This window comes from Amblyomma mixtum, chromosome 1 (genome assembly GCF_055824585.1).
Source record: "Amblyomma mixtum isolate Tamu chromosome 1, ASM5582458v1, whole genome shotgun sequence".
NCBI lineage: Eukaryota > Metazoa > Arthropoda > Arachnida > Ixodida > Ixodidae > Amblyomma > Amblyomma mixtum.
In genome coordinates, this window is record NC_143012.1 from 296,210,902 (window position 1) to 296,224,614 (window position 13,713).

General features: G+C 47.8%; 1 protein-coding gene across 4 annotated transcripts in view; it reads right to left on the reverse strand.

The window, feature by feature from the left end:
* LOC149372146 (dachshund homolog 1-like) overlaps positions 1–13,713 on the reverse strand; it is a 240,440-nt gene that overhangs the window by 64,910 nt on the left and 161,817 nt on the right. For all 4 annotated transcript variants that reach the window (XM_089566521.1, XM_089566520.1, XM_089566519.1 and 1 more), the window contains one exon: positions 12,265–12,556. In XM_089566521.1, coding sequence (XP_089422647.1) covers positions 12,265–12,556 — 292 coding nt within the window. The remainder of the gene's footprint in view (positions 1–12,264; positions 12,557–13,713) is intronic.

Below are 13,713 nucleotides of genomic sequence, written 5' to 3' on the forward strand. Positions count from 1 at the left end.
CATGGGGCTGAAGCTTCACGACACAGTGGCAAGAGTGTTTTCTGCGCATGTCAATATTAAATTAAGGTTTCAGCTACACAACCTTATGAAACCACTGAGTCTTTACTAGAGACCTTTATGCCTTCTATTTGAAGCACAGTTTAGCAGCAAGATAATGAGGACAGCGAGCATTATAACCATGCGTAGGGTATCGAAATCAAAACAAAGAAAATGTAGTAGGTTTATGGATGTGTAACGTCCCAAAGCGACTCAGTCTGTGTGGGGCGCCGTAGTGAAGGGCTCCGGGAATTTCGACCACCTAGGGCTCTTCAACATGCACTGACATTGCACAGAACACGGACTTCTAGAATTTCGCCTCCATCGAAAAATCGACCGCTGCAGCAGGGATCGAACCCGCGTCTTTAGGGCCAGCAGCCAAGCGCCATAACCACTCAGCCACCGCGGCGGCTAGGAAACGTAGTAGGTTGCGTTGTTTAATTTACACGCTCGGATGCGTGCTTTTCGCATTAACCAGCCTAATTGCAAACTCTATTACTCTACCTTAGATATACATAGGTGCTGACCATATTAATCAAATACCTTTCCTAGAGAGAAAGACGAACTGGTTTGCGTTGAAATAGCGCAGTGCACAATACATTTCATTTATTCATGATGTCTGACAAGTTAAATGTATTTAAAGTCTTAAAAACTGGCGTCTTCACTTTTGGAACGTAGTAGTCCTGGTGCGCTGTCATATAATTTTCGATTTCTTCGTAGTGACACTTTTAAAAGAGTTATTTAACGAATTTAATGAACTTATAAACAGAAAGCGACGAAGTTTCGATGCCGTTATAGAACGCTTTTTATTTGATTCAATGCTCGGCTAAGGTAACTTCTCCAATTTATTATTCCCAGTTAATTACGCGAAGAAAGGAACGGCACGATATACGAGAAGGCAAGGCCCAGCGGCAGACAAGAGAAACAGGAGATACAGAACGCAGCGCCCCACATTTCAACGGGCAAAGGCAAGTCTCGCCGGGAAAAGCTGCCGGACGGGGCCGGGGCTTATTTGCTCAAATCGAGCTTTCACCGGCGCCGAAAGCTTCCACACTCAAACTCGCGCGCTTGCTTTGATGCAGAGTACGAAGAACACTCTCCGTTTGCCGTGACGCCTTTTGTTTCGAAAATTTCCTTTTATCCCAGCGACGCACTCGGTGCGCTAGTAATTAGAGTGTCACCCTTTCTACCGTTCTTTCTCACCCTTCTTAATGCTTCTAGCGCTGTGTCCGACTCTGCGCGAGCGAACAAACAAAAGGACCGCGTTCAGACACGACCCGGAGGCGCATGGGACCGACAGGACAAACGGGACCGCATTATGATTACTCGAGAATAAAGGGAAAACAAGAACGACGCGAGGACATTAATAAATCGGTTTTGCTTTCGCACTGAAGGGTTCTGCACTCGAGTCGGTAGCTGCGCCTGGCTAAAGGCCGGAAAAAAATAACAAAAATAAAATAAAGCAGCAGCGAAAGAAAAACGGCGACGCGATGCGACGCGCCAAGCCGGCCGGCTCTCGCTCCGGGACGACTGAGAGCGACAGAAAAATAAAACGAAAAAGATGCAGCGGGCGTTGATAACTGCGCGCCCAAAGCAGGCGTCCGGGTTAAAAGAACGCCGATCGGAAAAGGAGAGGCGAGAAAGAGGCGCCCAGTGGAAGGAAAGGAAGAAAGGAGTGAGTGGGAACAACGACTGTTCGATTTGATTGCCCTCAAAGAGAAACCCGAGGGGTCTAATGGGGCGGACGGTGCTCGAGTAGAAAGGCAAAAAAAAGAAACGTAAAAGAAACCGGAGAAGGGCTAAGGCTCGGACGAAAGAGAGGGACAGCAGTAAACAAACACGCTTTACCCTTCTATATAACCCTTGCATAATCGAAGTTCTGCTCTTCGCGTCACTTCGTACGGTCCTCTTTGCTGGAAGAAGTGCTCCGCTCTAAGAAGGCTCGGTAAACTAAAAGTGCGCGGCAGAAATGATGTGACACTCGCAGTGGCTAAGAAAAGCAACGAGAGAAATGAGGGGGCGTCTGTTTCTCTTCGCGAGTTAGCGCCGGAGGCTGGCTTCTCTTGCACGGGAGAACCAACGCCGTTTTCAGGAAGACATGCGCACGGAAAGAAGAAGCTGAGGTCTTAATGGTTCCTTTCCGTTCTTATCTGTCGCCTGTGCGTGGAGCCCACCGCGAAGCCTATAGACGCGCTGCGACCGAGTCGCCTCTCTTATCCGCACGCGACACAGAATGGAAAGCATCGAGCTCTGAGCATTCGCAGGTCTGCGGCGCCAAGATGCGCGGGAGCAGCAGCAGCACTGTGCAGCGGCGAGTTTGATGTCACGCAAGACTAAGGAATAGAAAAGGCTCGCTTCTTGCACCGCATATCTCAGCCTTCCGTTTTTCTGTTTGTTGCATTTCCCCTCTAGATCGTTGTTACCACACACGGGAACATTTTCTTTCCCTTCGCATAGGCGACTATACAGTATATACGACGAGAAAGGTGGCAAGACAGAAAAAAACAAATAAATATACAACGCTCGACGCGCGTTTTTGTCTCGAACTGTGCTGAGACGTTCAGATGCCATCGGAAAGACGAGGTGGGGAGGCCGGAGAGAGGCTCAAATCGCGGAAGCGTTTGTCAAACTCAGCCTTCCTGTGTTTACTATTTTCTATTTTCTTCTCCGGCCGTTCACTCTGCGTAGACACCATTTATCAGACTCGGCGAGTGAAACAAGAAAAACCCGGCAGCCGAGGCGGCACTTCCGCTCGAATCGAGACTGTAAGCACAGCGCGAGAGGTCGCGCGCGTGGCTCCGAAATTCCTCCTCACTTTTTCTACCTCTCTCTCTCTCTCGTGGTCCGCACTCGGGGTCCACAATCGCTTTAAATTCCGCCCCGAAAGCGATGACCGAACGCACCGCTGCCTATATGGAGCTCAAGTGTCGGAGTCCCCGTCATTCCAGGGGGGAGGAGAAGTGCCTTGGAGGAGCCTCTCTTGCGCAGTATGTGCCACGGTACGCGATTCTCGCGCGGAAACACAGGTCCCTCGGCCACGGCAGCGGCGGCAGCCGATCCCGTTGTCCCTTCTGGAAGTCAAAAAGTCGACCTGCGACTTCGAAGCGGGGGGCTGCTGTACTACTCGGGGCGGAAAAGATTGATGACTCCGGGTCCTGACCCGTGGCTGGTCGCCACCGCGCGTCTCTCTCCTGACAAATGGACCTCAGCCTGGAAGATGCTGAGGCGAGCGTGTGCGGCCGCGTACGCACTGCGCCGGTGGGAGATCGCGTGTCCAGGATTTGGACAGGCGTGACCTTGCCGCTTCTGTTGCCGGAGACGTCACGCAAACGTCCGAGCTGTCCGCGGAGAAGATGGGGAGAAAAAAAAGAAAAGCTGCTTCTTCGGGCCGAAACGTGTCACGCCAGATTGGTGCAAGTCTATCGCGTTTTCTTTTTCGCGCTTTCATTACAGCGCAGACGAATATGCAGTCTTGCTTGTTGAATAGCTAAGCAAGTTTGCCGCCAGACTAAATTAATGAGGGGGTTATTGCGCAAACTGAAACGCCACGAATCGATCGAAACTTTCAAGGAAAATGAGCAGCTCTTACTAGACGTTGACGACAGCTGGCCTTCACACCGAGCAGGAAGATTCTCAGACAGAAATGTCAGCTTTATCGCTTTGGAATGAATCAGTGCTCATTCAGACCTTGCAGAGGAAGTTAGCTAAGGACAGTGTGCTCGGACCCCACATCAACTACTTAAATGAAGCAGCCATGACTATTGACATGCACTTTGACAAGCAGCGCTGCCCACGGTGAGTCCTGCGCTAACGACTAACTCTGTTATAAAATTATTTTACATGAAGGCAAACGAACTTAAAACTTATAGAGCTTCGGATTTATTTTTTTTTTTATGTGCGAATTAGGTGAGCGAAAGCTTCAGGCAGTGGCATTACGTCATGCCTCGCGCAGTAAATTTTAAGTGAGCTTCGCTGCCTCTTCTAAAATCAAGATCCATACGCAAGCACGACAAAGGCGACATGATTTCCTTTCTTTGTTTTGTCCCACATGCAGAGAATGAAAAGTTCAGCAGAAGCGACCAAGCGCATATTACACCGAGGTCACCGAGAACAACCGCACGTGATCGCTCACGAAACTGCGCCGAACCAAAAGGCCAGGCGAAACGCGCCCAAAAAGAGATCTGTCAAGTGGCGTGAAAAGGCGAGGAAATAATCCTGGCGCAGAGGTCGGCTTCGTTTCATTGATCCTTAGGAATCGAGCGGCGCTCGTAGCGCTAAAAGAACGCCCCACATATGTTCCATAAAGAAGCGAGTAGGCGGAAAGGAGAACAGTGGTCGAAAGCGTGAATGCGCGCGGGGCGTGCGTGGCTTTGCTCGCTCAACGCATCGTGAGCGGCGCATCGATCAGGTTTTGCCATCGGGCTCTGACTTTCTCAATGGGCCTTCCTGTTTGACTCCGAGACTCTCGGCGCACCAGCAGACCAACATACGCGCAGCAAAGCCAGGCGAGGAAGCAGAAAGCTGCTAAAGAGACGAAAAGCCCGCCTCGATCGTATGGCCTCCGTTTCCAAGCAGTGAAACCAAAACGGACCACAGAATCGAGGGAAATGTTGAGCGGTGAAGGAGAATGGGAGAATGGCGTCGGGCTGTAATCCGAGAGAACTGAATGCGCAGTTGTTTTAACGGGGGGTCGCCGAGTTTGATGGATGTTGGGCATGCGCTGTCAATCTGAGAATGCCTCGGAAAAAGAGGCGCCAACTTCCGAGCCCCTGCCCAACTCTAATCCAAGTACGCGCATCCAAAGTGACGAAACGCTTCAGAGCGATATGGTCCGTCGTGGTATACAAAGAGCTAAAGCTTACAGAACAGCTCGATATCGGCCGTGCTCAAGGAAACAACTGCCCTGCATATACAGCCCCCTCCTGAACAAAGCTTCCCTTCTGGAACCGAATAGCGCTTGTACGCAGATATTTCGTTCTTGTGTCCCGGGTTTCGGCTTGCTTGCTTGTCGTGCACGAGCAACGCGCAGGAGAGAAACCGGACGACAAGCGCGCGGTCAAATTACGCTCGTCTTAATGGGTCCTAGGCGGTGTACGCGAAAGCGACTAGAACAATGAACTCGCCTCTTAAGACGCAACAAAATCAGCGCTCGAGAAACGAAGCCTTTGTGCAAGCCGAGTCTTCGGACATGGGGGCGAGGTTATTTGATTCCCTTGAACGCAGAAACCGCACTCCAGCATGCAGACAGGTAAAATTATGCTCAATGAGATCAAAAGCGAAATTGACACCCGCTGAGACTAGGTGAGGCTGGCAGAAAAGGTAGAGGGGTGCCGTCCCGGTTCATAATTCGATATCGCCTTTTCGATTCGATATATTTTTCTCTTCAGCTTCGCGACATCCTCCCTCAGCGTCGGGTTGACAAAGATGTTCAGAGACTCAAATTCCGCGTGCAGTCTCTTTGTGCTGTGTGGTTGAGATAAAGAGCTTCAGGTTTCAGCTAATGGCAGGGTCGGGGGAGAAAACGCGCGCATATAATGAAGTGAGCATTTGAAATCCCATCTCTATAATGAAAAAAAAAATAATAATAATAAAACATCTCCGACATATCCCGACTGAAGAGTGGTTTGAAAACGTCCGGAAACATGCAATGCGCCTTGTTCTATTGATCCTTATTTTGCCTGCCAGCTGTAATTACTGCCAAGCAGGCGACCCATTCTTTTTATCTGCACACTTTCCCTGCCGAAAGCTGTTGAGTCTTGCAACTGAGCTGAAACGTTAATGAACAGTTTTATGATAAATGCTCTCTAAACCACCTGCCACAGGCAAATTGGCTATCGGTTAAGAGACGAGTTTCCCGGTGCACACTATCTGGCCTGAATTGGTGGTGGTGGTAGTGGTTTATTTAAAAATAAAAAAGTGAAGCAAAAGAGTGTTGCCGGCCGCGGCAATTGCTATCTAATATCTTAAGCACCCGAGCTGCAGCCGGCGGAAATGAAAGGGAAAGGGAGAGGATAGTGAGGAGAAGTATCCTGAATTGAGCGCAAAACCTGGAAAGAGCTGCTCTGTGTTCAGTGTACGTAACGCCATTGAGTGACGAAAAGAGAACTCAAGGAACGTTTTTGTATCCATTTAGGACGTTTATCTTTCCAAGCTTACGCATTTCTGGGCCCAGCAACACGTTGCTTGGTGGCAGTTGCATTACTCGATATGGATACTTGGTCAAATTTCATCTTAATATACTTAAGTGTCGACACATTGAAAGACTCTGGGTATTGATGGACACCTTTTATGGCACTGCTATAATTCTTCATCAGGAGCTAGGTTGTTATTGTGAATGCTAGAAACTTAACTAAGAAACATATGTATAGCGGGCATTGCTTGCAGGTGGGGCTCGCATACACACACATCATATGTATATAAGCAAGCCACAAAAAGGAATAAAGGTATCCTTGTGCGCTGTCCCCACCCAGCGTTTGCGTTCTCAATTCTGCTATCGGCGCTATCGGAGTACTCTGATCAACTGGATTCAGTGCACCTGATGCTATCATAAGATTTTTAAATATCTTTAAATATCTTGGTGTATATTTAACAAGTTCAATGTCTTGGCATCGTCACGTGGATTTCGTTACTGCCAAAGCCTGTCGTGTTTTAGGCTTCCTGCGACGTAACGCTAAACTTTTCCCTTTAAAGACTAAAGAACTGCTGTATAATACAAATGTTAGAAGCATACTTGAGTATGCTTGCACAGTCTGGGATCCGAAAACCATTCTTGACGTTCAAAAGCTAGAAAGAGTTCAGAATTTGGCCGTTCGTTTTGTTTTCAATAACTATGGGCGATATTTTAGTGTAACGAGCGCGAAAAAATTTTTGGGTTGGGACTCACTTCAAAAACGTAGGAAAGTACTGCGTTTAAAATTATTTCATAATATATTTCATTCTAGAACTGGAATAGACAGAACCAAATATATAGCCAACCCTGATTACGTGTCTTTACGAAGAGATCATTCACTTAAAGTTAAAGAATACAGGTGCCGGACTGACCTTTTTAAAATGTCTTTTTTCCCCAAAACGGTATCGGAATGGAACAAGCTGCCTGAGGAAGTAGTGTCCATATTATCAAATGATTCATTTTCTTCCATGCTGTGACATTTTCTGTGTATAATAATTCCGTGTTCTTTCTATCTCATTGTTATCTTTTTTTTTTGTAACCACCTGCACGCGGTGGCATTTGTGTACTTTTTCTTCAACCCCCCCACTGTAATGCCAGACAATGGCGCTGTGGGTATGATGATAAATAAATAAAAAATTTCAAAACCAAAATTAAAGCTCAAATAAAAAATAACTTCTAGTATTTCATTACAGCATTTAATAATGAAATAGAACATGGTCTATATCATACCAAAGCCTCCAGCATGCTAGCGAGTGCCTGAGCTACTACAGCTGCCTTTCTTTTCACGTGTGTCGTTTTTCCTACACGACGAATCACTGCAGCGCCCGCCACAGGCTGACATGACTTAACGATTACAAAAAGTGCTCGCGACAGCCGGACAGATTTGAGTTTGAGCAAGCTTTATCGACTAGCCATTAATGCAAACAGCCTCCCTCCAAATAAAGAGCGATGTCAGGCTGCTAAGAAACAACATTCACAAAGCCACAATAAGATAAAAAGGCTACACAAACAGTTACGTAGAGAAGCAACTCTATAGACAGCGCATCGTGCAGCCGAGAATAATGACAAATGTTTGAAGAAACGCTGTTCTCGATGCTTACGCTTTACGGTACACGACTTCCGCATGCGATCTAGGACACGGAGAATGGAGTGTAACGAAGAAGAGGAGGAAGCGAGAGCTGGGCGTTTGAAATGTTTAGTTGAGTTTTCTCGTTACACATCACAATCCTCGCAAAGCTTATGAAATATAAATAAAATATAAAGAGACTGAAGAGAAAAAGGGGACATGGGAGATCAATGAAGTGATCAGCGACGTCTAGTAGCCTTCCATATGCACACACACAGTATTAACACAACAATAATAAAAAGAAATAGACGAGTATATCAAAATAAAGAGGACACCACGGATGTTTAGCGTCTAATGACAAGTTCGCGTTTTAGAAAAAGTAACATGGACGCTCACAAACATTACAAGAACAGATGAACAGCATCCAAATGTAAAAGCAAACTAAAAAAATACAGGGAGAGAGAGAGAAGCAGTTCGCCACGGCAGTCCAAAATGCGAGGTTTAATCACCGCACCCCGTAGAAAAAAAAAAAAAAGTGGATCTAAAAGAAAGAAATCACAACAGAAGGTCTGCGTTGTACCGGAGAATGCTTGCAGGAAGGAGAACGACTGAAGAGAGAAGGCAGTTCGGTCCCTGCCTTCCCAATCCAGATAGACCAAACCAAGAACAAAGGGAAAAGGAAGTCCAACAGAAAAAGAAGCAATCCGGGAAGTCGATACAGCGCGGAACGGACGGAAGGCGAGCACTCACGTAACCAAAGCCACTGACGTACGTGAGCGGCAAAACGCCCTGCTCCCTCTGCCCCCCTCCGGTTCGGCGCGCAGGCGCGGAGAAATGGAAAAGTTAGGAGATAACAGATGCAAGCGACAGGCCAATTCCGGAGAGTTGGCGGGAAAGGGCTCGCTTGATTGATGAGCCCGAGCGTTTCCGCGCCAACGTTAAAGAGCGACCCGCGCGCGCGCAGTGCGGACGGGCGCCTTGTTACTTTCCGATTTCCGTTGGAGATGCGCGCGCACGAGGGAGCGAAGCGTGCGTGGCGTTTTCGATTCCCCACCCCCTCTTCCCGCTGCGGCTGACGTTCGCGTTGCTGTTGCTATATTCTTAGTGCCGTTTGTTTGCTTAGTCCTAATGGGAATGTCTCGTTGTTCGCTTCTGAAGACACAGCGAAGTGCCCTTATGAACAGGGACGAAGGTATACCGGTACATGACGAGCATTACTTGTTTTTGTTTTGTTTTTAGTCTTCACCGTCTCTACCCACGCTTGCTGGGTTCCTGCGAGCGTGCGTTCAGAAATAGGTCCCTTATGGAGTGACGCTCTCGTATGGAAAGATTGATACAAGCATTTAGACTAGCAGCGAGCAGACGATGAGAAAAATGACCCGGCGGTCGTTCTTTTGACGTAAACCTCTGCGCGGCAGCTGTCTGCCCTGATGTTTGTTCTAGATTCATTTGTATACCCGGCCGCTGCTCCGCCGGCTTCCATTGCTACGTGGTGCTATCGTTAAAGAAGACGTCTCGCCGTTATCTCAAGAACGAATTGCGGTCGTCGCCTGGCCGCGCTTGTTTGCCGCGGTTGATTGAGACCTAACAGAAGCTCGATAAATTGCGTTCGAGATGTACGCGGATCGGCTTGCTTTCTTCACTTTTATTATTTTTATTCTCTACTTCCATTTATTACAAGCTATAACTCATGTTGGTTCTTAAGGACAATTATCTAAAACAGTGAACAGGTTTTTGAACAAGAAATGGGCACGCATGGAAGCATAATGAGTACAGATGTGTGCTTCAACCAACATTTCTTTAAAAATCTCGCAGCTGGTCGGTAGCGGTCTGCGAAATACATGCGGCGGAGCAGCAGAGCAAGGCATCCGCCACTTGCGCTCCGTCAAAGGTCAAAGGTTGATGCTTCACACATACCCCGGCTTTTAAGAGCGTTAGCTCTTACTCATCGCGTTTCGAGATTTCGTGGGGTCTGCTACCACCCTGAGATCACAGCGCCATCTGTGGCAGCAACTAGAAAACAGCACATCTTGCATTGAGACTTGTAGCGCCATCTACAATAGCATTGTAGAAATAACCACCTGTCAGTGAAGAATCAAGTGAATTTGATGAAGGTGCCAGCGAAGATGTTAAGCCGTGATTTGTGTGATAGTTGGTTGCAATATGTACAAGTGAAATGTTTTTGAGCGTGTTTATCATATGGGGAAATAAACGTACAAATTTGTATTTCCATTGGTGTACCTCGCTTTATTCTCATTCAAATCAATTCTAGTAAACCAAGCAGCTAACGCTCGTTACTTCAACGTCCTCCAGACGGTGGCGGTATTTTTTTCGGCATTGCTAGTGAAGTAATGCTTTTCGCACTAAAACACATATTACAGCTTCGTGGCAGTTCCCACAAAGGGCAGGGCGCGCTTTTTCGTCGAGTACCCAAGCCAACCTAAATCACAGACATTGACGTCATTCTTTTCGTCCAAAGAGAAGTTCCACTACAAAAATCGTACGAAAATGGAAAGGAAGATTGAAAGCGCGCTTTTTCTATGCATCTCAATCGTTCTTAGGGGATGGTAGCACAATGGAAAGGGCTATGAGGCCAGCAAAAGGACGGGTCTTTCTCTGTCCCACTTCATCCGAAAACTCAACCACTTCACCGGCACCGCGGTATGTATCGTCGCATGTGGCAAGCGGCCGAGCGCAGTTTGGTGTCTCTGCGTGTATGCGTGTGCACTTGAACTCGCACAATTCAGAGGAAACGCATCACCGCAAACACTCAAGAGGCTAGCGTTTTATTATAGCTTTCCTTGCTTCCACTCGCGCTCCTCTCTTTTGAGAGTCGCGGTGTCGCCTTGATTATAGACCACGCTCCACCGCGGAGGTCCTGTCAGCCTCGGAACCCACTGAGCGGGAGCCCATAGCAGACGCTTTTCACAAACCCGCTTTCTGCCTTCAAAGTCCGTCCATCCACCCATCAATCAGCTGCGCAAGCAGTTAAGCAACACAGCGGAGAGAAGAAACTGCTCCGCGGACTCTTTGTCGTGGCGAATCATGACTCTGTTGATGGTTGAATTTGAGCTTTTCGTTTTTGTTAATTTTTTTTTTAGTGTAGAGTAACAGGGAAAAACACTAAACATGCTTTCATCTGTGTCCTAGTTCAGGCAATACCTACGGGAGCTCAGAGCTCTAAAAATATATACGTGGCAGGACTAGATGGGCTCGTTAAACTTAATTATACTAAAGCAGTCAACAGGGTTTGAACCGAAGGAGAGAGTAGAAACAGGGATGTATGACATTAATAAAGAAAGTAGTCAAATAATTCCATGCATAACCACGCACTGCCCCGAGGAAGACAAGTCCTGCCGTCGAAACGTTGGGTAGCGAGTTGAGGCTTCCTAGCTCTCGACCCTTGTTCATACTGTTTTGTGCAATCACATAAATAATTTAACAAAACTTCTGTTTGGGCTAGATGGTACATAGCTTATAAATGAAATGAAATTTAAGCGCACACGAAAAACGCACACAAGAGGAGGATACACACAGGACAGCGCCTGTCCTGTGCGTATCCTCCTCTTGTGTGCGTTTTTCGTGTGCGCTTAAATTTCATTTCACATAAATAAGTTATTAATGTCGTATTTACAGCGGCCCCCCAAAATTACGTGACCATCATGTGTCAAAGATACCGTTAAATTACACTTTTTACTTTGTCTAAAATTAAGCAGCGCTTTACGAACGCTATCGTTTGAAGTTCGCCCCTTTCAGAAACCTAAGCACGAGAGAAGCCTTTTCAAGTACCTACATATGCGGGAAGTAAGCTACGGTGAAGAGGTATGTTATCTTTGTGAATATGTGAAGAATACTTTCTCTTTATGCATTTAAATATCACATAATGCGGACGACAGTAAAAGGCATCACGTCTCAAGTGGAAAACGAACTCACGATTTCCGCGTGCCGCGTGCGGTGCACTTGAAACTGAGCTATGAGGCAGCTGCGCTCCATCTCATACTACTTTTAAGAGTAACTATGAGCACGACATTGATAGTGTTCACCATTGAACCTCCCAAAGATAGCAGTAGATTTCGCACGCCTGTTTAGACCGAAAGTACTGCGTTGTATATGGTCATAGAACGAAGCCGACAACTAATAATTCCTGTAGTGTTATCTACTGAATCAGCTTCGATATTTGAGACGTGCGCTACAATTTCAGCTGACAGGAACAGGTAGCTGACCACATTTCTGTCGTTGCTATCATTTATTTTAAAACAGCGAGTAGCGGCGCCACTGGGCCCAAAGATTCTACAGGCGCCTCGCGGTCACTGCATGTGCGCTCTCATGTTCTAAGGGAGCTGCGGAGACGATTGCCTCTAGTTTGCACCAAAACGGACAAGCGGCAGGTCTCGGAGAGCGAGGACTGCAGGCTTCTACAACAAGAAGCTCAAAGACAGAGCGCACGCAAGGGAGGAATGCCGCTTGCAATATGCGCTAAGGCCGTGCTTACCTGAGGGCGGCTTGTGGGTCCAGCTGAGGCGGCGCAGCCTTGGCGAGGTGGTGTTCGGCTCGGGCGGCGGGCGCGGCGCCGAGCGGGTGGTGCGGCGTGGCGCCGGGCAGCGGCAGCCCCATGGCGGCGCCCAGCAGTCCCCCCGGGTGCGGGTGTGAGCCCAGTGCCAGGAAAGGCAGCGTGGCGTTGAGGTGCGCCGCGGCCGCCGCCGCGGCCGCCTGCTGAGGACTGAAGCCGTTGGGCAGCAAGGCGCCCCCGCCGCCCCCGTGGTGAGGCTTGTCCGCCTGCTCCGCTGCATTGCGGAAAAGACAACAGTCAGCCTCAACTTTGGCCACAAGCATGCGGGCCGTCTGACGCAAGATCTCGCACAACGCTGGGCGACAGAATACGTTAACGCAAGAATAACAGAAGATGAACATTTCAATTGTTCTCAAGCATTTGTCTAAATGCGGTTCGCGCGTCTGCGCCTTGTGTATTATTCTTCTGTGATCTTCATGCTTCAAAACTTAATTTTGGCCATGGAAAGAAGTAACCCGAAAGTGCAAAAACGCGAGGCTGAGCAAGTTCGCTCTTACTGAGAAAACGATACAGCCAGAACTTTAGATCACATGATCGAAGCAAGACTAGCCTCCATTGCTACATATCAGCCGTAGGACCAACTCTTTCGGTGTCTAACATAAGTGTCACGCGATCGCTTAACTGAACTGTCGCCCTGAAAAAGGTCTGTGAACTGTCTCGGAAATTTCTGCTCAACAATGGCAAGCTGCTGAACGTGCCCCACGAAACCATACCCTTGTGACATAAGTCGTAAGCCTCCGCACACATTTTTTCTTTCTTTCTGAAAGCCAAATACGATAGACGGACACCAATGGATGTACAAAGCTGCTTCTAATGGCACGGCCACCCGACATTCAATGCAATGAGATTTTTGTGGAATGCAGAGGTGGCTTGTGTGTGAGCGAGTGAATAGACATTTATTAGGGCGTTGTTTGACGTCTAGGTCCCGTCTGCCCTGCGCAAAATTTTTCCTGCAATGATCGTTCGCCAACCGGCACAACAGCTTGCGCTAACCAGGCCCATTCGTTTCCGCTAACGAAACGTATCATCAGCAAGCTTTGATTGTTTCGTTTTCTTAGTGATTTTTACGTTTCTGTATCTTTTTATGCAATTCAGCAAATATAGTGCTGAATGAGGCAAAGTTCTCGTTTTTGATTATCGGAAAATGCTCTCTGAATCTTTGCAGCGAAACCTACAAGCACGAGGTGTCGTTTTCCGCAAGAGTGCTGTTCTCAAGCGCCCACGAGCCAACTGCAAAGGCTATAAAGCAGGGCTAAGACTCGGGCTCGTAGCTTGAACCACACAACCATAGACAGTTTACCTCCAGTATAAGATTTAGGTTCAGCAGAGCGCAGAAAGTCTGAGGGATAAATTGAGCCAGAGCGCAATTAA